General features: G+C 40.9%; 1 protein-coding gene across 6 annotated transcripts in view; it reads left to right on the top strand.

Annotated features, from left to right (window-relative positions):
• The window catches only part of ppm1ba (protein phosphatase, Mg2+/Mn2+ dependent, 1Ba), a 139,161-nt gene that overhangs the window by 94,735 nt on the left and 20,293 nt on the right, over positions 1-24,133 (top strand). For all 6 annotated transcript variants that reach the window (XR_013578714.1, XM_078557192.1, XM_078557193.1 and 3 more), the window contains exon 3: positions 11,302-11,419. Coding sequence is in view for 5 of the 6 variants with exons in the window: in XM_078557192.1 (XP_078413318.1) it covers positions 11,302-11,419 (118 nt within the window). In the remaining variant the exon portion in view is untranslated. The remainder of the gene's footprint in view (positions 1-11,301; positions 11,420-24,133) is intronic.

Here is a 24,133-nt window from a genome sequence, read left to right as displayed (position 1 = left end):
TTTTGAACTGATGTGTGTAGGTCGAGGGATGGCATTCACTGCTTGGGCATAGTTCTCTGCTTGTGCACTGGTGCATGGGTAGACAGAGCTCATCACTGGAATCTGCTGCTAGTGTTAATTAGCTGCACCAAATGTCCAGTTCATAGTACACACATTGGGAGAGATCATTTTGATGTCAATAGTCGAATTATAATTTTTGATATTAGAAATGTGGCAGACTTCATCTTGACAGGGATTGAGTGATTAAACTTTTGTAGTGTGGACAGGGAACTGAAAGGCCAAGTCTTAATAGACACTGAATTACCTGCAAGAGCTTGAGAGAAGATTTTTTTTGGACTGACTTAGCTTGGACCAAGATGCAACAACTTGCATTTATTGAGTTAGTTCACTAGATGGTTTCTTCAACCATGTCAAGACCCTGCTCTTAACTTTTAGGTCTGTAGTTTGAGACCAACTGGCAACAGTATGAGTCGAAGGGTGAGGATAGCAGAATTGAAGGCCTGTTCAGGCATTGATTTGGGTTAACAGCTATCTGCTATTTTTGGAGATGGGAATGGGGGATCAAGTTAAAGATTGTACCCTGCAACAAGTTTCAATACGTGGTCTCCACTAGTTATTGGATATCCCCAAGCTTGTACCTTGCAACAAGTTCCAACATTTGGTTTCACTAGTATTGGATATCCCCAGGCTTGTACTCAGTTCACACTCATGAAATATTTTGGTTTTTTTACATGCCTGAAATATTGGCTGAGGAGAAAAGTGGCTTTTGAATTGCATATGTTTATAGATTTGAGGCGACTGAATCAATGCTCCAGAGATACAAGTTCCAAGATTGCGTGACTTTTTCTGTTAAAATAGTGGAGAAAAGCAAGAATATAGAGGTGTAGAAGAAACCTTCCATAAAAATCCAAGGGAAATTTTGGTATAATAATGGATCTTTGATTCTTCAAAAGAAATTTATCCCATTAACTTGACATCTGTCAAAAATCTTTATCAAGTACTGGTGAACTTTGGTTTCAAAATTAAGATTTAATTGCATGTGACTTACATGCTTATATGGAAATAGCCTATTTTAGATCTCTGTGGACTAAATACTCCACTCTCAACAGGTGATCTGACCTCAGTGGGAGCAAGGGTCAGAGAATTGGGGATGTAGTTTGTCATGAAAATATAATAATTTTCATAATGTTATTGGGATTTATTGTACAGTAGGAATGGCAGGGCCTGGATAGTCTGTGTGTGTGGGGGGGACTCAATTGAATTAAAGACAGCTGTTCTGAAGGCTTTGATGAATCAGAAGAGAAGCTAGGTTTGAAATGCTAAATAAGTAAACATGGCTGAAGTTTTAATGTGATGTGTAAAGGAATGTGATGTGTAAAGGAAAATGTGCATTTTTAGATAAATCAAAGAGTAGTTTGAATTTCAAAAGAGAGGATGAAATGCTACACTTAGCCAGAAGAAGCAAAATAGTGTTTATTTTTCCCAAAGCTTACTGATAAAATTGGTACTATGAATGATTTATTATTAGAAAGGTAAAGTCCAAAGACATGTTGAAACAATGAAATTTGCATTCAAAGGAGAAAATATGTATAATGGAGAAAAGGCTATGTGTAAGAAGGAGGCATTCTAAGGCCTAACAAGTGTGAAAAGCCTCCAGCCCCTATGTACCAAGCTGCTGCCGATAGGAACCGAAACGGACAGAATTTATTGTGAATATCCCTGCCCAGGGTATCGTGTGCTTTGTCTGGGTGTGTTAAAATCTATTTTGTTTTTACTGTTGCCGTACAGGGGTGTAATTGGGAGTCAAATTAATTAGGGGAGCTAGGAGTTATCATAGTAGTAATTTGAGGATCTATGGATGTGCTTAAAATCTTTTATTAATAAATGTTTAATTTAGTTTTGTAAAAAAAAACCTCTAGGACTCGGTGGACTTATTACTACTGAATTCAAGGCACGCATCTCAAAATAAAAGTACAAATTGCAAAACAGTTATGGCAGTTGTTTCAGGTTTCCCTCTGGGATTTGAGCAGCTTGGCATCTACTATCCACTGTGCCATAACAAGTTAGAGTTCTGTTTCTGATTTGTGACTGTTGCTTCCTCAGTATGAGGGTATAATATCGCAGAATTTACCATTCTAAGCTTTCTGGTTCAGTTGAGAAATGGATTTTTCGGTTTTGATTTACCTTTGCTTTTGCTTACCAGCTCATTCAGTAGATACAGCCGGTGCAGTCAGTTGGCTTGGCGGTATATAATCAGCCTTTTTTCTTTTAATTTGCAATACTTCATTTTGAGCAGTCTTGATTTTCCTTGTAACTGAAGTTAGTGAACCAATAATATCAGTTGAAGTTCTATCTTCAATAATGCATTCTCTACATGTTGCTGCAAGTTCTGTCTTCTTTGAGTTTACAAAAATTTCTTTACCATAGAACAAGATGGTGTGGCCAGTGCTTGAAAGGAGGTAAATTCAAACTCATCTGTAGAAACAATACTCCAGTTGGCGAATGGTCAATCTATACAACAGGCTTCCTTGGATGACTGTGGAATCAGTTAGCTTTGATTCATTCAAAATTAAATTAGATTCCCTTCAGAAAATATTATTTTGGGATACAGTAAATAAGTAAATTGAGACATGATACATAGTAAGTGTGGCATGCTTGGAAGGAATTGATGACTTTGAACATATGGTTCCCGAACCTCTCCAATACTGGAGTTTTCTTCGTCATATTGCTGGGTTTTTTATAGACTAATTGATGGAGATTGATTAGTCATCAACTCTATTGTCATTGTAGCATGCAACTATCTGGATGACAATCGCCAGCTGACAAAGGACTCTGTTTTTATGCCTGAAGGAAATAACTTGGTTTTGGTACTTAATAGTGCTCGGTTATGTTGAAACTGTTAAATGTCCTTAATATAAAATCAGAAGATAATGTATATTATGGCATTTTAATTTTTGCAGAAGGTCCAAGTGAACAGCCCTTAAGAAGAAACTCACTACATCTGAGTGCATCTCTTTCCCTTTTTATGTATCAAATGTTCTGTGGGCCCATTTTGAACACCAGTGGAAAAAATGCATGCTTTCTCATGACCAACAAACTGTTGGGTTATAAACTCTGTAAGAGTGTGCAACTTGCTTTGTGTATATTAAAATGTGCTGTCAGTGGGATATTGTGCCTGTGTAACATATTGATCCATGTTGGATCATCTCGATGTCTACGTATCTCCATATGGAACCAAGTTGCTTTGATATTTGCCTGGTGTACAAGGATAGTAAAATGAGATTTTATTTTACGCTGGAAATAATTGGGTCAAGCAGCAGCTGGAGAGAGACAGAGTTAATGTTTCAAGTTGATGACCAGTTGTCAGAGCCATTATAATGAAAGTCCATCAGCCTGAAAAGTTAACTCTATTTCTCTCTCCACAGAGGTTGCCTGATCTACTGAGCATTTTCTGTCTTGTTTTTAAGATTTCCGGCATCCACAGTATTTTGCTTTTGTTTCATGCGGTTTGTTGCGTAGGTAAAGATGCGATTAAATACTATGTTGGAAAGGAAATTTTCCCACTTTTAATAGCGACCTAAATAACTTTGAAATGCCAGTTATGTTCTTAGTGTTGTATATAAATTTGGCGTTTAGTGACTTCCCAATTTTAAAAAATGGCTGCTGTATGTAAGCATTGTATAAAATTAAAACTTAACTTTGCATAGGATTTAAGGCACACAACAGGCCTTACAGCCCAACCAATCCATTCCAGTGTTTATGCACAACTTGGGCCTTCTTCCATCATTACCCATTTAAATCGGGCATGGTAACTCTTTGTTCCCTTCTCCCTTATGCTTGCCCAGCCTCCCCGTAAATGCATCAGTACTATTCACTTCAACCTCCACACCCGCCCCCCAAACCCCCAAGTTCCACATTCTCACTATTCTTTGGGTGAATGAATTTCTTATGAATTCTGTGTTGGATTTCTAGGTGACTATCTTATATTGATGGCCTCTAGTTATGTTTTCTCTACAAGTATAAACATTCTCTTTATATCCATTGTATTAAACCTTTTTTCTAATTTTAAAAACACCTATTAGGTCTTCTTTCAAGAGAAAAGAGACCCAACCTGTTCATCTTTTCTTGATATATATGCCCTCTCCTTTCAGGTATCATCCTTGTAAATCTTCTCTGCACCCTCTCCTGTGCTTCTATATCCTGTTTATAAAAATGAATACTTTTAAGTGTGATTTAACCAAGGTTTAATATAGATTGAGCGTAACTTCCCTAATTGCAATTCTATGCTTCTAGAAATAAACCTTGGTTTTCTTTTTCCTATGGTTTTGCTAACCTGTGGTGCAACTTTAGTGATTGTTGTATTTGTACTCCAAGATCCCTTTGTTCTGCTAGCTCACCTAGACCTGCACTTTCCCAGTAATAAGTGGCCTCCCTGTTCTTCCTACCAAAATGTACGACCTCACGTTTATCTGTGTTGAACATAATTTGTCAATTATTTGTCAATTCTTCAAGTTTATTAATGTCTTCCTATAATTTGTAAGTCTTCATCAGTATTGACAAGGCCCACAATTTTGTGTCATCTGCAAACTTAGAAATCGTGTTTTTGATTCCAGAGAGCAAACGGTTCATCTAAATTGTGAACAGCAGTGGTCCCAGCACTGATCCTTGTGGAACACCACTATGCACCCCCTCCCACTTCCACTGTGAATAGAACTTTTACTCCCACTCTCTGCTTTCTGTCTTGAAGTTGGCAGCAATCCATTCTGCCACTTGTACCTGATTATGCATTTACTCACAGGCATCTTATCAAAGGCCTTTTTAAAATCCAGATAAATTACATTACCATTGCCTTCTCACTCTGTCATCACCTCAAAAAATTCAATCAAGTGGTCAAGCAAAATTTTCCCATTTGAAATCCATAATGATTGCTCATTTTTATATTTTCCATTTCAAGATATTCTTCTCTTTTCTCTTTTAGTAGGGATTCCATTATTTTTCCTACCACCAATGTTAAGCTGTCTATAATTCCTTGGACGTGTTCTACCCTCCTCCTTAAATATAAGTATTAGGTTAGTTATCTGCCTGTTTATTCACCTGGCCATACATCTTTTACCAATGAATTGTTTAATGTGTGCAATAACATGTCTGCTATCTCTTCCTGAGATTCCTTTAAAATGTGTGGATACACTCCACCTACACCAGGAATTTTATCCTTTGAGTTTAATCTGTTTATTTAATGCATCCTTTTTTATTCTAAATGTGCTTATCTTATTACTCACCTCATCATCCAATGTCATGTCCACCTGTTCTATCTTCTTGGTTAATACCAAAGCAAAATAATTGTTTAACATTTCTGCCAGTGCTTTTTAGGTTACCTGTGGTATTATCGTGTCTTTCACTTTATGGCCCGATTCCCATCCCAGCCTTCATTTTTTTAATTATGCCTGCAAAATATTTTACTGTATTGTTTTATGTTCCTTGATGATTTAATTTCATTGGTCCTCTTTGCCTTCTCAAATTGGTTTTTTGATATCTCTCCTAACCTCTGATTTTTTTTTCCTGTCATGTGCACCTCAGCTGTCTACGTGCTTAATGTATGCCTCTTTCCTTACTCTGAATCTCATAGCCACCAAATCATTTGCAATGGCTTCTCTTCCTGCTCATGCACTATTACCTCTGGTGTCCTCCAAGGATCTGTCCTTGGTCCATACTGTTTCTCATGTACATCTGCTTCTCGGTGACATCATCCAAAGGCATAAAGTTAGTTTTCACACATGCGTTGATGACACCCGGTTGTACATCACTGCCACCTCTCCTCGACCCCTCCACTGTTGCAAAATTATCAGACTGCTTATCTGACATCCAGTACTGGATGATCAGAAATTTCCTCCAATTAAATATTGGGAAGACTGAAGCTATTGTTTTCGGTCCCTGCTCCAAATTCCATTCCCTAGCTCCTAACTCCATCCCTCTCCTTGACAATAGTCTGTACCCAACCTTGGTGTCACATTTGATTTTGAGATGAGCTTCTGACCTCCTATTCGTCCCATCACTAAGATTGCCTATTTTGACCTCTGTAACATCCCTTCGTCTCCGCTCATCTGCTGCTGAAACTCTCATTCATGCCTTTGTTACAGCCTACACTGGACTATTCCAACACATTCCCGGCTTATCTCCCACATTCTATTCTTCGTAAACTTGAGGTCATCCAACACTCTGTTGCCTGTGTCTTAATTTGCAGTAAGTTCTGTTTCCCTGTGCTCGCTGACCCATATAGGCTCCCAGTCAAGCAACGTCTTGACCTTAATTTTCATCCTAGTTTTCAAATCCTTCAGTGGCCTTGTCCCTCCTTATCTCCAACCTCACAACCCTCTGGATATCTGTGCTCCTATACTTTTGTTTTATAATACTTAAGTACCTTGGAAGATTTCATCCCATTAAAGGCACTATATAAATTTAAGTTGCCAATAATTCCTTTGCCTCCCTTTATTCACCAGGGAATCTTATTACTGTTTAGTTTGTTCTTTCTGTTTAGCATTATTATATTAGTATTTTTCCAGCATTCTGTTGAACAGTTTTAAATGTTCTATTTTTGTTCATTCATGGGATGTGGGGATCACTGGCTAGGCCAGCTTTTATTGCCCATTCCTAATTGTCCTTGAGAAGGCGGTGGTGAGCTGCCGCCTTGAACCGCTGCAGTCCATGTGGTGTAGTTACACCCACAGTGCTGTCAGGGAAGGAGTTCCAGGATTTTGACCCAGGGATGGTGATATATTTCCAAGTCAAGATGGTGAGTGACTTGGAGGGGAGCTTCCAGATGGTGGTGTTACCAAGCATCTGCTGCCCTTGCCCTTCTAGATGGTAGTGGTTGTGGGTTTGGAAGGTAATGTCTAAGAAGCCTTGGTGAGTTCCTACAGTGCATCTTGTAGATGGTAGACACTGCTGCCACTGTGCATCGGTGGTGGGCTGATATTTAAGTTTGTGGATGAGGTACCAATCAAATGGGCTGCTTTGTCTTGGATGGTGTTGAGCTTTTTGAGTGTTGTTGGAGCTGCACTCATCCAGGCAAGTGGGAGTATTCCATCACACTCCTGACTTGTGCCTTGTAGATGGTGGACAGGCTTTGGGGATTCAGGAGGTGAGTTACTCGCTGCAGGATTCATAACCTCTGACCTGCTCTTGTAGACACTGTATTTATATGGCTAGTCCAGTTCAATTTCTGGTTAACGGTAACCCCAGGAAGTTGATAGTGGAGGATTCAGCCGTGGTAATGCCTTTGAATGTCAAAGGGTGATGGTTAGATTCTCTTTGTAATGGAGATGGTCATTGCCTGGCACTTGTGTGGTGTGAATGTTAATTGCCACTTGTCAGCCCCAGCCTGGATATTGTCCAGATCTTACTGCATTTGGACATGGACTGCTTCAGTATCTGAGGAGTTGTGAATGGTGCTGAATATTGTGCAATCGTCAGTGAACATCCAAACTTCGGACCTTATGAAAGGAAGGTCATTGATGAAGCAGCTGAAGATGGGTCTAGGAAATTACCCTGAGGAACTCTTGCAGTGATGTCCTGGAACTGAGGTGATTGACCTTCAACCACAATCATCTTCTTTTGTGCTAGGTATGACCCCTCCCAGTGGAATTCCCATTGATTCCAGTTTTGCTAGGGCTCCTTGATGCCACAGTCAGTCAATTGCTGCCTTGATGTTAAGGGCAGTCACACTCACCTCACCTCGAGTTCAGCTCTTTTGCCCATGTTTGAACCAAGGCTGTAATGAGGTCAGGAGCGGAGTGATCCTGGCGGAACCCAAGCTGAGTGTCAGTGAGCAGGTTATTCCTAAGCAAGTGCCGTTTGATGGCAGTGTTAATGACCCCTTCCATCACTTAACTGATGTTCGAGAGCAGACTGATGGGGCAGCAATTGGCCAGGTTGGATTGTCCTGATTTTTGTGGATGGGACATACCTGTGCAAGTTTCCACATTGCTGGGTAGATGCCAGTGCTATAGCTGTACTGGAACAACTTGGCTAGGGGCAATGTTTCCCATTGTAATTCTACATGTTGTTTGTCAATACTGTCTCCCATTTTATTTTCCAAAATTCTATTCCCAACCCCTACAAATTAGCTTTTCTCCAGTCTATTAACATGTTTTCTGTGATAATTATGTCCTTCTCTGTTATCTTAAGGTGTATTATGTTATGGTCACTATTGCCTAGAGGTTCCTACTTTTCACCCGCACTGGATCATTCCCCTTACTAAATCTAATAATGAATTTTCCCTGGATGGGCTTTTTACATATTGGGTTAGAAAGGAGTCATGTGCATATTGTAGGAACTCTGTTCACTTATTCCCTTTACATACCCCCCTCCTGTCCAATTAATATCAAGATATTTGAAATCCTCCATATGATTATTCTATGATTTTTACTCAGTTCACAAATTTGTTTGCATGTTTTTTCCTCCATCACCCTTCCACCAATAGGTGATCTGTAGACCGCACCTGTTAGTATGATTGACCCTTTATCTATTTTCTCCATCCGTTTGGATTCGATTTTTGTCTTGCTGACAGCTGTATTCATTTTTTCTACTGCCATTGTTATCCTGAATGAGTACAGTTAGTTCTGCTCTCTTTTTTGCTCTGTCTTTTTGAATATGTTATGCACAACAATGTTTAGTTTCTAATTCTGATTTCTTTTGTAGCCATGGGCTTGATTTTCATGCTCCACTGCAAGGAGTGGAGATGGGTTTACACTAAAGCAGTGGCGCCAGTTGCTTGGCCCACCCCAGCCATTTTCACGGAGGTGGGATGGGAGGGGTGGGGTGGGGCAGGGGGCCGGTAGCTGATCAGGCTCGTTAAGGTCTCACCTCGCCACTTAGGGCCAATAAAGGAGGTTGACTGGATTTTTCAGTAGGCCTCCCAAGTTCCCCCAATAATGGTAGCCTGGTTGCAAAAGCCTTTTTTAAGCTCAGCAAAAGTTCTGCCTCTGTTTTGGTGCATTCTCTCCCTCATTTACCTTCCATTGCATCCTGCTACTGCCTTCAAGTGGAAAGCCTCTGATTTCACTCCAGCTTTGAGCACCTGCCCTCAGTGATTAATTGACTGCTACAGGAGAATTACAATGAGTGCCTGTTTCCCCCATAGTGCAGGCACTTGACCCACATTTGAGCCTGGCAGCATGATTCAGAAAATCCGGCCCCATGTCTCAGTAATCCCTATTGTGTCTGGTTCCTCCCAATGCAAGATTGCCTCCAGCTCCCCTGGTTTGCTACGGGCACTGTGCTCATTGCAGCACATACAGTTTAACTCATTTTTAATAGAATTTCCTCTTCATGTTTAACCATCTTTTTGGACTCCTAATCTATAACTTTATTGACCCCTTGCCATCAATGCCCTCCCTTTCTTTATTCCTTCCTGTGTTCTTTTTGTTTATATTTCACTACTTTGTTTCTTGTGGATCCCTCCCTCCAACTTGCTAGGCTAATTTGTTAGCTGTGGCTGATTTTGGGGATCCGTTTTGCCCCTGAGTCACAAGGTCGTGGATTCAAGTTCTACTCCAGGGCTTCAGCATAATACCCACGGCTGATCTTCTAGTGCAATACTGAGGGAATGCTGCACTGTTGGAGGTGCTATCCTTTGGATGAGATGTTAAACTGAGGCCCCATCTGCCTGCTCGAGTGGATGTAAAAGATTCCATGGCATTATTTCCAAGAAGAGCGGGGACATTATCCCAGGTGTCCTTGGCACTATTTATCCCAAAATCAACATCACAAAAAAGATAATCTGCTCATCATTATATTGCTGTTTGTGGAACTTTGCCGTGTGTACATTGGCTGCCGCGTTTCCTATATCACAACAGTGATATACGAACATTTGAACAAAGAGCAGGAGTAAGTCACTTGGCCCCTCGAGCCTGCTCCGCCATTCAATGAAATCATGGCTGATCTGATTGTAACCCCCGCTCCACATTTCTGCCTACCGCCAAAAATCTTTCACCCATTTGTTAATCAAGAATGTTATCTAGCTCTGCCTTAAAAATATTCAAATACTCTGCATCCACTGCCTTTTGAGGAAGAGAGTTCCAAAGACACTCATGGCCCTCTGAGAGAAAACAATTCTCCTCAGCTCTGCCTTAAAGGAGCGACCCCTTATTTTTAAACAATGACCTCTAGTCTTAGATTCTCCCACAAGTGGAAACATCACCTCCATATCCACCCTGTCAAAACCCCTCAGGATCTTAAAGGTTCCAATCAAGTCGCCTCTTGCTCTTCTAAATTCCAGTGGATACAAGCCCTAACCTATTCAATCTTTCGTCATAAGACACCCTGTCCATTCCTGGTATTTGTCTAGTAAACTTTCTCTCAATTGCTTCCAACACATCTACATCTTTCCTTAAGGAGACCAATACTGTACACAGTACTCCAGATGTGGTCTCACTAATGCCTTCGACAACTTAAGCATAACCTCCTTACTTTTGTGATCAATTCCCCTCACGATAGACAATAACATTCTATTAGCTTTCTTAATTCTTTGGTGTACCAGCATACTAGCCTTTTGTGATATATGCACCAGGACACCTAGATCCCCCTGAATCTGAGCTCTTCAATCTCTCCCCATTTAGATATGCTTTTTTATTCTTTCTGCCAAATGGGCAGTTTCACATTTGCTCACATTATACTCCATTTGCAAGATCCTTGCCCATTCACTTAACATATCTATGTCCCTTTGTAGCATCCTTACGTTCTCTTGGCAACTTTCCTATCTCTGCACTTCAAAAATATTTCATTGGCTGTAAAGCGCTTTGAGCTGTCCAGTCATCATGAGAAGTGCTATAGAAATGTTCTTTTTTTTTAAAGCTTTTGGCCCAGCCCCCCTCAGTTTTAAACTAGACCATCATTTTGTACCCAGTTGAGAAATTATATTTAAGTTAGAAATTGATGACATGTTGGTTTCAAATTAGGTGGATTTATAATGTAAATATTACAATTTTTAAAAATGGGTTTAAATGATAAAAGGCAAGTTACTTCAATTTCATATGCAGATTAAGGAATAGGTTGCAAATTACCATTGTCAGAGGCCTGAGAATAAGTTACCTTGTAGCTTTAAATTGAAAGGGAATTTATTTTAAAGTAGGAACTAGAGATTTAACTACATGTTAAAATGTGCTGAAAACAACTATATGCAAAAAAAAATGTCCCATGACCAATGAAATGACTGTAACTGACCTTACCCTAACCTGTGGTGTGATCTTCTTACAATAGTTCTCAATGCATATTAATAATTAAACTTTTAATTTGTTTTTGTAGGGAAGTAGAGACAACATGAGCATTGTACTGGTCTGCTTCCCTAATGCTCCCAAGGTTTCAGAAGAGGCAGTGAGAAAAGATGCTGAACTGGATAAATACCTGGAGTCGCGTGTTGAAGGTAGGACAGATTTGTTGACTTGTTGAATGCAGGATTTTTTCTTGTACAAAAAGAATTGGTAATTTTATCGCCAATTTTTTTTTATTTCAATAGGCTCTGAAGGAGAAAGAAATATGTTTTAACATTTTGGTTCTTCAAAATTTCAAAGATCTCATATGTAGGAACAGTTTAAGTCATGTTCTTCCTGTGTACTCTATGTTGTGACAGAATATGTAATTAACAAAAATAATCCCAGAAAATGTGTTACCTCAGTGAAAGCTTTTGAAGTAGATAAAGAAGATGGTCACGGTCAGCTTATTTTCTCTCTCTCGTCAGAATTTGGATGCTGCTTCCATTCATTTTCAAGAGGAACCATTCCTTGGCCACGTTACTTTTTTTGGGTTTATTTTATCATTGCAACAATTATGTCATTTCATGTTCCCAGATTTATCGCCAAGTCTTGTGAGTAGCATTGTCTTTGATTAAAATATATTACTGATGGAGAGGAGCCCGATCAAGACACGTGTTTCAGCATGAGGTAGTTCCTAGGATTTCTGATGTCCTGAAGATGATTATGTAGTGTTTGTGTTTGCTAGACTAGAGAAAGTCATCACAAGTTTAAACCTGTACCCATTGAATCTACCCAGGAGCACTGTCAACAAGGCTAGTGCTATCTAAAACTGATTCCTTTTGGGACTTGCATAATTCATAGAGTCGGAGAGGTTTACAGCACAGAAAAAGGCCCTTCGGCCCATCAAGTCTGCACCGGTCAAACAAGTACCTTACTATTCTAATCCCATTTTCCAGCACTAGGCCCATAGCCTTGCATGCCATGGCATCACTAGTGCACATCCAAATACTTAAATGTTATGAGGGTTTCTGCCTCTATCATCCTTTCAGGCAGAGAGTTGCAGATTCCCACCATCCTCTGGGTGAAAAAATTCTTCCTCACATCCCCTCTAAACCCCCTGCCCCTTACCTTAAATCTATGCCCCCTGGTTATTGATCCCTCCACCAAGGGGAAAAGTTCCTTCCTGTCGACCCTATCTATGCCCCTCATAATTTTATAAACCTCGATCATGTCCCCCTCCCTCAATCTCTTCTGCTCCAGGGAAAATAACCCCAGTCTATGCAATCTCACCCCATAACTAAAACTCTCCAGCTCAGGCAATATCCTGGTAAATCTCCTCTGCACTCTCTCTAGTGCAATCACATCCTTCCTATAATGCGGATTCCAGAACTCCATGCAATACTCTAACTGTGGCTGAACCAGCGTTTTATACAGTTCCAGCATAACCTCCCTGGTCACCTCTTCGAAAAATTCAATAAAATTGGTCAGACATGACCTCCCCTTAACCAAACCATGCTGACTGTCCTTGATTAAGCCCTGCCTCTCCAAGTGTAGATTAATTCTGTCCCTCAGAATTGCTTCCAATAGTTTCCCCAGCACTGAGGTTAGACTGACTGGCCTGTAGTTCCCTGGTTTAACCTGCCCTCCCTTCTTGAATAACGGAACCGTATTGGCCTGTCCTCCAGTCCTCTGGCACCTCTCCTGTAGCCAGAGGGGTATTGAAAATTATTGCCAGTGCCCCTGCTATCTCCTTCCTTGCCTCACTCAACAGCCTGGGATACTTTTCATCTGGGCCTGGAGATTTATCTACTTTTAAGCCTGCCAGAAAACTCAGAACCTCCTCTAATTCTATGCTAATTTATTTAATTATATCACAGTCCTTCTGCCTGATCTCCACACCCACGTCGCCCCCCTCACTTGTGAACACCGACATAAAGTATTCATTTAGAACCCTACCTATGTCTTCCAGCTCCACACACAAATTACCACTATGGTCCTTAATGGGCCCTACTCTTTCCCTAGTTATCCTCTTACTCTTAATGTACTTGTAAAAGAACTTTGGGTTTTCCTTTATTTTACCTGCCAATGTTTTTCATTCCCCCTTTTTGCTCTCCTAATTTCCTTTTTGTTTTCCCCTACACATTCTATACTCCTCTAGGACTTCTGCTGTTTTGAGCCCTCGGTATCTGCCATAAGCCTCCCTTTTTCCCTCTATCCAATCCTGTATATCCCCAGACATCCAGGGTTCCCTAGATTTGTTGGACCCACCTTTTGTCTTTACTGGAATATGTTGGTCCTGTACTCGCCCTATTTCCTTCTTGAATGAGTCCCACTACTCTGACGCAGATTTACCTAAAAGTAGCTGCTCCCAGCCCACTCTGCCCAAATCATATCTGGTCTTATTAAAATCTGCCTTCCCCCAATTTAGAACTTGATTTCTGGCCCATCCTTGTCCTTTTCCAGAACAACGTTGAATCTAACGGAGTTATGATCACTATCTGCAAAATGTTCCCCCACTGAAAGCTCTACCACTTGCCCGGCTTAATTCCCTAAAATTAAGCCCAGGACCGCCCCTCTCTTGTAGGACCTTCTCCGTACTGGCTCAAAAAGCTCTCCTGGATGTATTTTAAGAATTCCACTCCCTCTAAACCTATCACACTATGACTAACCCAGTTAATGTTGGGGAAGTTGAAATCCCCCACTATTACTACCTTATTATTTTTACACTTCTTTGAAATTTCCATACATATCTGCTCTTCTATTTCTCTCTGATTGTTTGGGGGCCTATAGTACACTTCCACCGATGTGATTGCTCCTTTTTTTGTTTTTCAGTTCTACCCATATGGCTTCATTTGAGGAGCCTTCTAAGATGTCTTCCTTCCTTGCTGCTGTAATTGATTCCTTGATCAACATTGTGATACCCCCTCCTGTTTTACCTCCTTCCCTGTCTCACCTGATGAACAGATATCCTGGAATATTGAGCTGCCAATCCTGCCCCCCCCCTCAACCATGTCTCTGTGACAGCAATGACATCATACTTCCATGTGTTAATTTGTGCCCTCAACTCATCTGCCTTATTCATCAGACTCCTTGCATTAAAATAAATACCATCCAACCTTGCCAAATTCCCTTGTGCCTTGACTGGCCTATAATTTCTATGCCTTCCAGACGCACTTGTTCTCTCTTCTAATTTTGGCTGTGCATCTCCCCCTGCTGAACCTCCTCTCAGGATCCCATCCCTCTGCCAAGTTAGTTTAAACACTCCCCAACAGCACTAGCAAACTTTCCTGCAGGGATGTTGGTCCCATTGCGGTTCAGGTGCAACCCGTCCGCCTTGTACAGATCCCACCGCCCCCAGAAACGGTCCCACTGTCCCAGAAATCTAAAGCCCTCCCTCCTGCACTATCTCTGTGGCCACGCATTCATCTGGACTAACCTCGTATTTCTATACTCACTAGCGCGTGGCACCGGAAGTAATCCAGAGATTACTACCTGTGATGTCCTGTTTTTTAATCTGCTTCCTAGCTCCCTAAATTCTGCTTGCAGGACCTCATCTCTCTTTCTACCTCTGTCGTTGGTACCAATATGTACCACAATCTTTGTCTGTTTGCCCTCCCCCTTTAGAATGCCCTGCAGCCGTTCAGTGACACCCTTGGCCCTGGCACCAGGGAGGCAACATACCATCTTGGAGTCGCGTCTAGGGCCGTAGAAACGCCTGTCTGTTCCCCTTACTATCGAGTCACCTACCACTATTGCTCTTCCCCTCTTTTTTTCCTCCCCACACTGTGCAGCTGAGCCACTCAGAGTGCCATGAGTGTGGCTGCACTCCCCCGAGGAACCATCACTCTCTCAGTTTTCCACACAGAAAAACAGCTTTCGAGCGAGATGCACCCTAGGGATTTCCTGACTGCCTGCCTGACACCTTTCTTCTGACTGATGGTCATGCATTCCCAGAGTGTAAGAAATAGGAGCAGGAGTAGGCCATTCACCACCCCGAGCCTGCTGCACCATTTAATAAGTCCACGGCTGTTCCTCAACCTCAATTCCACATTTCCTGCTCAATCCTCATATTCCTTGATTCCCTTAGGGTCCAAAATCTTTCAATGTCAGCCTTGAATATGATCAATATAGGAGCATTTACAGCCTCTGGATAGAGAATTCCAAAGATTCACAACCCTCTGAATGAAGACATTTCTCCCTTTTACCAGTCCGAAACAGCCGTCACATTATCCTGAGATTATGCCCCTTAGTTCCATTGTGATTCCAATTTTTTTTTCTCTTGCAAGAATATTTCACTATCTGGCCCTCAACCATAGAATATATTCACAGATGCGGTGCCTTCTGAGAACAAGCAGTTTAGCAGGGATGGGTGTGTGGATTCTCATTAAGTTACAATTTTCGAGATAAAGTAGACTGTTATAAAGGATGTGTAGATTCAGAGAGAATGTGCTGTAACCGTTTATGGTATTCTCCCCAAAATGACAGTTGCCCAAGGTTAATTTGCTTCCTAGATGTGGAGAGTACCAAAAGGATGGAGAAGAGCAGATTTTGTAATGGCGACAAGAGAGCCAAACTTTCTGTAGGATTTCTGTTTTTGCAATAACTTGCAAGTGTTTTTTGCTGTAGTAGATGAGGTATAATTACCAAGTCAGTTGAACCCTGCATCCCTGAATGGCTGAGCCATTAGGACTTCTTAAACACACAATAGCTTGTTCCTCTCCAGTCACCATTTATCTTTTAAGAGAGGAATTAATCCTCCATAGACGTTTGTATAAATAGCCATTTTTTGTCGTTCTTGATGCCACTTGCCATGTCACTGAAGTGAAGGAACTAAAATGGAGCATCCATGCTTTGTTGAGGGAACAGGGTGCACCTCTGGCAATGCAGATATCCCTCCATACTGCTGTGAAATGTCAGCTGAAGGGGTCAAAATATATTTTTTTCAAGGGCTATTTTTGAGATATTCTCAATGGCTACTTTTTGATTTTCAGGGGCAACTTTTTGGTTTACAAAGCCTCCATGAAGATGAAGCAGATCTGTTCTTGAAGCAGGAATTTGCAAATGCGCTTTACATTAAAGAATATTAAAGAAATATGAGACTGTGCTGGTCAGGCGGCCACGAATCCATTCACCTACCCAAACCCTGTCATTGTCCTCCAATGGCTGATATTAAAGAAAACTTGACGCCTGCAAGATCGGGCTCTTATGGATTGATTGAACTTCAAAAGAACATCCTCCGCCATTTCCGCCAACTCCAGCATGGTGCCACCACCAAACACATCTTCCCTTCATCTCCCAGCGGCATTCCGCAGGGATCGTTCCCTCCGGGACACCCTGGTCCACTCCTCCATCATCCCCTACGCCTCAACACCCTCCCATGGCACCTTCCCATGCAACCGCAGAAGGTGCAACACCTGCCCCTTTACTTCCCCTCTCCTCACCATCCAAGGGCCCAAATACTCCTTTCAAGTGAAGCAGCATTTCACTTGCACTTCCCTCAACTTAGTCTACTGCATTCATTGCTCCCAATGCGGTTTCCTCTACATTGGAGAGACCGAACGCAGACTGGGTGACCACTTTGCAGAACACCTTCGGTCTGTCCACAAGCATGACCCAGACCTCCCTGTTGCTTGCCATTTCAACACTCCACCCTGCTCTCATGCCCACATGTCCGTCCTTGGCTTGCTACAATGTTCCAGTGAAGCTCAACGCAAACTGGAGGAACAGCACCTCATCTTCCAACTAGGCACTTTACAGCCTTCTGGACTGAATATTGAGTTCAACAATTTTAGATCATGAACTCTCTCCTCCATCCCCACCCCCTTTCCGATCCCCCTTTTTTCCAATAATTTATATAGATTTTTCTTTTCCCACCTATTCCCATTATTTTTAAATGTATTTGCATCCATTGTTTTATCTCTACCTTTTAGCCTATTTCGATCCCTTCCCCCCACCCCACCCCCACTAGGGCTATATGTACCTTGCTCGTCCTGCTTTCTACCCTTAATGTCACCTATTAGCACATTTCTTAGATAATATCACCACCGTCAACACCTCTTTGACCTTTTGTCTATGACATCTTTTGGCAATCTCCACCTATCACTGGCCCTCTATCCAGCTCTACTTGTCCCACCCTCCCTTAAACCAGCTTATATTTCACCTCTCTTCTATTTTTCCTTAGTTCTATTTAAGAGTCATACGGACTCGAAACGTTAACTGTATTCCTCTCCGCAGATGCTGTCAGACCTGCTGAGTTTTTCCAGGTATTTTTATTTTTGTTTTTGTTTCCAACTACTTCTACATGTCAAAACATTTTCTTAAATATGCACGTGCAGCGACAGCCAAAAAAAACCTTGTATACAGACAGACATTTCTAAAGCAGAAGCCTTTCAAGAAAAACCTAGGGGGAAACAAAAAAAAACTATTTCTCCCACAATATTTTTTCTCCCTCTACCCCAGATCTTTACTTTAAACTTTATGCACAAAATAATTTATTGCACAAATATAAAAGTGGAAGAAAGCCATTGAAAAATATTTAATTTTTTCTTTTATGTTTGGTTATTGTTATTCCAGCAGTGCTTTGTAAACTTGAAAGCTGGGCCCAGGAGGTGGCTTTTCGAGGAAAAATAAAGATTTTTTTCAACAAAGTTGGGAAATCATGCACTTAATTAAATAAAATAAGCTGTAAAGGTGAAAGTGAGTAATGTTGCCTGTTGCCCATAACCTCCTCTCCCACTTGTCCCCTAAATCACCCTCTCCTTCCTCAGTCTCTCTGTGTGTCTCTCTCTCTCTCTTTACCTGCACTGGCTCCACCACCATCTTGACCTGCCTCTCCCCCGGATCTGCTGATGGCAGTACTGAGATTCCAATTCTCTTATTTTCTTCTTATTTTATATTGAAATAGGAGGATTGTCGTAACTTAGAGTGGGATGGGGTGGGGAGGAGATTGTATTTTTAAATAATTTTTTATAAGACTCACTTCAGTGCATCCTCCCTGGCTGCTGCCAGAAAGCACCCCCCCACTCGATAAAACACACAACTCCAAAACGATTTAAAAAAAAATAATTCCAGAGGGAGGTAAAGAAGTGCCAAGTATCCATTGACTCCCAAGTTCTGAGGTTCTGCTCTGAAAAGAATTTTTCTGTCTCTTCTCTTACTCTTCAACTCAGAGAAAAGTTTTTCTGCTTTTAATTCTCCTATCTCTCCCATGCTCGCTACTCCAGCTCCTCCAATCACAGGTTCTCTCCCTCTTGCTGTTGCTGCTCCTCCAATCATCGATTCTGGAAGAGCAGCAAATTTCCATTTCATGGAAACTTTAACCTGAAACTTTAACACACACTCTCTCTCTCCCCATAGATGTTGCCAGACCTGCTGAGTAATTTCAGCATGCTGTGCTTTTATTTCAGATTTCTAGCATCCTTGTACTTTGCTTTTGTAATGGAAATTTGAATTTCTTTCCCTAAAGGTTGTGGTTGCTGGTTCAATTTTTTAAGACTGAGATAGATAGATAATTGTTAGGAAAACATATCCAAGGATATGGAGTAAAGGTGGGTAAATGAGAATTGAGTTACATATCAGCCATGATCTGATTGAATGGCAGAACAAGCTTTGTTGGTGAGTTGGTGAATGACCTCCTCCTGTTTCTATGGCATGTTGTTACATCAAATGCCTCTCTGCATTTGGAACTTTAATCTAAGAACCATTAAAGTCTCCATGTTATCTCCTTATTTACTCTCACAAAGTCATGAGGATACTGAGTACCTTTATCAAATTTCCTCTTAACCTCTGTTCTAAGGAGAACAATCACAGCTTTTCCGGTCTCCACATAACTGTAGTCCCTCATAACTGGTACCATCCTTGTAAACCTCTTCTGCGTCCTCTCCAAGATCTTGACATTCTTCCTAAAGTGTGTTGCCAAAAGCTGAACACACAATTCCAGCTGAGGCCCAGCCAACGTCTCATAGAAGTTTACCATAACTTTCTTGCTTTTTGTACTCTATTCATGTATTAATGAAGCCAAGGATTCTATATGCTTTTTAACAGTCATTTCAGCTTGGCCTGCCACTTTGAAAGAACAACTCTGTTTTTGTCCCTTTAATTACACTTTTACAACTTACATGCCTGTAAAATGCTTTTCGGTTCCCTTTTATGCTTGCCACTAATAACTATCTGATAGCTTATAGTATACCATGTAAGATAGTAACAACCCTCTATTGTTACTGTCTTTGACCACCTCAACTACATCAACTCTCTCCAGTGCTATCATAGCTTATTTGATCACTGTTCCTTCCCTATCTTGCCTTGTAGTCACGAATGTTAAGTTCCCAATCCTCCACTTCTTTGAGCCAGGTCTCTGTTATTGTCCGTATATCGTAGACCTTTGTGGTGACTTGTGCCTGCAGCTCACCAACCTTCTCTACCACACTGGAATTAGGCACATGCATTTCAACCCAATCTTCGATTCACTCATATTTTCCCCCTGCCTGATCCCTCCTATTTCCGAAGTATTATTTTCGCCAGTGCTAGTTGTCTCGCCAAGTATCTTTTACATCTTTTTTCTCCCCTTAATGTTTCATCCTAGTGCCCATCCCCTGTCAAATTAGTTTAAAGCCTTTACAATGTCAGTTAATCTTAACACGGACATTAGTCACAGCTCTGTTGAAGTGGAGCCCATTCACCTTGAATAGGACCCTCCAGCTCCAAAACTGGTTTCTGCCCCCAGGAAACTGAAGTACTCCCTCTTATTTCTATACTCACTTGTGTATCGAATTGGGAATCACCGAGCAATTATCACCTTTAGAGATCCTTCTCTTCAGTTTCTTCTCAAGCTCTTGAAATTCTGACTGCAAGACCTCAACCCTTTTCCTTCTGACGTAATTGGACTTCTGGTTGTTCCAGACTATCCCCCTTATTGGAAAAACTCCATTAAAATTGGGTCTCATGATAAAAATCATCTTCCTACTTCTCAGTGCCAACTTGTTGTGGAACCGCTTCAACGGAATGTGCAAAGCCACTGTTGTGCCCCCACACCATTCTGTAATCTTGCCTTTTTACTGGATTGGGTGTCAGCTGTGGATCTTACATGGTAACCACTGGAAAATAACATCAGAGTAATCCAAGCAACAGCTTTCTTCACAATTGACAGTGGTAGCAGATGTATATCTGACAAGAATTGGTGCTCATCTGCAAGTGGACAATAGACAATACATCAATTGATGACAACTAAGGAGCAATCAGGCTAGCTCGAGAACACTACTAGACAGGCTGGTATGTGGTGCGTAGTTGGACAACACTGTAGTACTCTAACAAGCAAGGAGGAGCTTGCTTTTGTTCTTGTCAAGATGTGATCCCCATGCATCTTGGATCTATGCCGTATGATTACCTTGGGTCAGTATTTAGCTAGGCTGGCCAATTAACAGGTATTGTCATTTCAGAGTTCACCCTCAAGTGCAAAATCCATCCAGAGGTACTTCAGGATGAAAATTTCAAACTGTTAATCTTTCGGATGAGACTTTAACCCAAGGTCCTACCTGCCTTCTGGGTGTAAAAAATCCATGGCACTATTTTGAAGAAGAGCAGGGGAGATGTCTCTGGTGTCCTGGCCAATATTTATCCCTCAGCTAACACCACAAAAACAGATTCTCTGGTCATTATCACATTACTGTTTCAAGGAGCTTGCAATGTGCAAATTACCTGCTGTCTTTTCTACAGTACAACAGTGACGACACTTCAAAAGTACTTCATTGCTGTAAAGCACCTTGAGACATCTGCCAGGAAAAGCGCTATATAAATGAAAGTCTTTTTCCCTTTTTTACAACAATTTCTGGAGGGCAAGTTTGGGGACACAAGCAGAGAACAAACTAGTTGCATCTCAGTAGAAATAAGGTTCTGGTCAAGCACAATGGTCTGGTCAGCCTGGAGGCTTGGATAATCCACTCACTCCTTAGCCATGTGTAGCTCAGTGATGTTACAAATAGTTCAAAACATAGCAAATCAGAAACTTTATTGTCCATAGTTCCATGCAATATGGCAGGGAGCAGAGGAAGAATTCCCCTATCTTGCAAGGGATGCCTTCAAACTGTTTGAGCCTCAAATATAGCATCTGAATGTTTTGGTGCATCATTTTAAAAGAAAAAAATTCATCCACATTTCTAAGTATCTCCATAGTTTAACTCAGCCACATCTCTTTAACGTTCTCCAAACCTTTGTCTCAGAATTTACACTGCATTTTCTGTCTCTGGTCTATTTTTCTTTCCCTCCTTCCCCACTACCCTGCACTTAACCATTGGATAGAACCTTTAGCCACTATGCCTCAGCATTGTGATCTTCTCCTGAACTGTGTCTGCTGTACTAAATTTCTCCTCAATTTTCTTTCCAACTTTAGAAACCTTTTTAAAACAAATTTGTGACAATTTTCATTCCCTGTTCCTCTTTGGGGTGTTAGCATTGATATATGAAAGCAACAGCGACTTATTTTTATAGCACTCTTCACATGCACAAAGGCTTAACTTTGGAAAGACATAAGAAATAAGAGCAGGAGTAGTCCATACATCCCACTTGAACCTGCTTCGCCCTTCGATTAAAAAAATCATATCCCTTGATTCCCTGCATGACCAAAAAAATCTGTCTGTCTCAACTTTAAATTTTCTTGAACTTCTTAAAATATACCTTTTTGACCATGCCTCAGTGTCTACCCTGCCAAGCCTTCAAAATCTTGAATGTTTCAATGAGATTATCTGTCATTCTTCTAAACTCCAGAGAATCTATGCCTTATTTACTCAGCCTTCATCATAGGACAGCTTCTCATTCCAGGAATCAGCCTAATAAACTTTTGCTGTTCTGCCTTCAATACAAGTATATCCTTCCTTAACTATAGAGACCAAAACTGCGCACACTGCTCCAGGTATGGTGTCTCCCAAGTCCTGTACAATTGCAGCAAGAGTTCTTTATTATTGCACATCAGTCCCTTTGCAATAAAGGCCAACATGCCATTTGCCATCCTAATTGCTTGTACCTGCATGCTAACTTTGTGTTCCGTGTACAAACAAGTCTCTCCAAACATCAACAGTTACAAGCTTCACCCCTTTTTTAAAAAAAAGTATTCTGATTTTTTATTCTTGAAACCGAAATGAATAACCTCACACTTTCCCACATTATACTCCATCTGCCATATTTTTGACTACTCGTTTGCAGCCTCGCTGTGTCCTCCTCATAGCTTACATTTCCGCTTAGCTTTGTATCATCAGCATACATTACTCTCTCTTTATCTAAGTCATGAATATAGATTGTAAATAGCTGAGACCCCAGCACTGATCCTTGCAGCACTGTAATAATCCCAGCCTGCCAATTTGAAAATGCCCCATTTAAGACTAATCTTTGCCTCCTGTCCATTAACCAATCCTCTATGCATGCTAATACATTACTTCCAAACTCCCGTGAGCCCTTATCTTGCCGATTAACCTTATCACTGAAAAATGCTTTTACTTTGAAGTAAATTTTCTGGAGCTATCTTGAGAAGATGGAGGTGATGGGAGTTGGGAATTCAGTTAGGCACTTTTGAATGAGTTGACAGTTTTGGAAGATAGGCAAGGAGTATTGGAGAAGTTCAGCCTCCAAGTGATGAAAGCATATGGAGCAGGGTTTTCGTAGTTGGAATCGAAGAAAGCCACATTGAAGACAAGGGAGTAAGTAGTGCTCAGGATTGAATAGTATTCCAGACTTATGCATTGTCTGCCTCTCGCTGAGATAGTGGCTTGGGGAGGGGTTTGATGCCATCAAAGCCAGAGGGCGTGTAGGTGCTGTTGAGAACCAATTGGAATGGTTTTGGCTGTGCAAAAATTAAGCTGTGTGAAATTTTGCCTTTGTGGACTAGGCAGTTGGATTGGTGAAGTAAGTATATCTGGCTGTCATCAGCACAAATGAACATTCACCCCTGCTTCTGGATGTTGATATTAGATTTCACAACGCATCATATTGGATCGCAATATTTATATTAATTGCTGTCAAACTGTACATTGTAATTAGTTACAGAAAAAATCTAAATTTTAAAACGTATTTCCACTAAGTTCTCTGAAAACTCATCATAAGTTTCCTTTTGTTTTCTGTGGCCTTAAATTGTTAACTGCTATGTTCTTTGGTCTGAAGTAATATGAGATTAGATACTTGGAAATAATCTTGCAAGGGTTGAGAAAAAAAACTTTGCCCCAAAAAATATACTTATAGACTTGTGTGGAGTCACTCGAGCTTTGCTGTACATTTGCCCGTAAAATAAGGTTAAAGGTAATTTTCTGTTTGTAAATTGAAATTTGTTTCTTGGCTCCTACATGATACTTAGTACTTTATAATTTATTTGTTTATTCATGAATTTTGCAGAGATATTTTCTTCAAACTTAAGTTTATTCCATTCCATTCCCAAAAAATCTTGGTGGCATTGAGAAGGGAATTGTGTAACATTTACTAAGAAAGGCTTATGGAGTCAGTTTGTGTTGTTTGGATGCTGTGGATACCAGACAAACCGCATTTTCTGGTTTGATTAAAACATGGGGCACTTTGTGCTGTTAACATTTGTTATTAGATCAGTCCAAGTATGCAGCTGGCACCAAGCCTTTTGGCACAGCATGTGTGACAGGATTCCCTCATAACTGGTATCCATTCAGACATTGCCCTTAACATAAAACATTATCAGCAGTTAGCAGATGTTGCTGGAATATCCAGTGTAATGTGTCAGAAAAGCTTAAATAAAGTAAATTTCCATAAGCATTTCAATGAACTTCTCAACTTTGGTTTGTTCAGTGAAATTCCTGATCGTAATCAAATTGTAAACAATGCATTACAGAGTTGGGGATGATAATGAAAGGACAAATTAAAGTCCTATTATTGCTGCC

Source organism: Cetorhinus maximus, chromosome 14 (genome assembly GCF_964194155.1).
Source record: "Cetorhinus maximus chromosome 14, sCetMax3.hap1.1, whole genome shotgun sequence".
Classification (NCBI taxonomy): Eukaryota; Metazoa; Chordata; class Chondrichthyes; order Lamniformes; family Cetorhinidae; genus Cetorhinus; species Cetorhinus maximus.
Note: the sequence above shows the minus strand (reverse complement) of the source record. Positions and strands in the feature narration are given on the sequence as shown.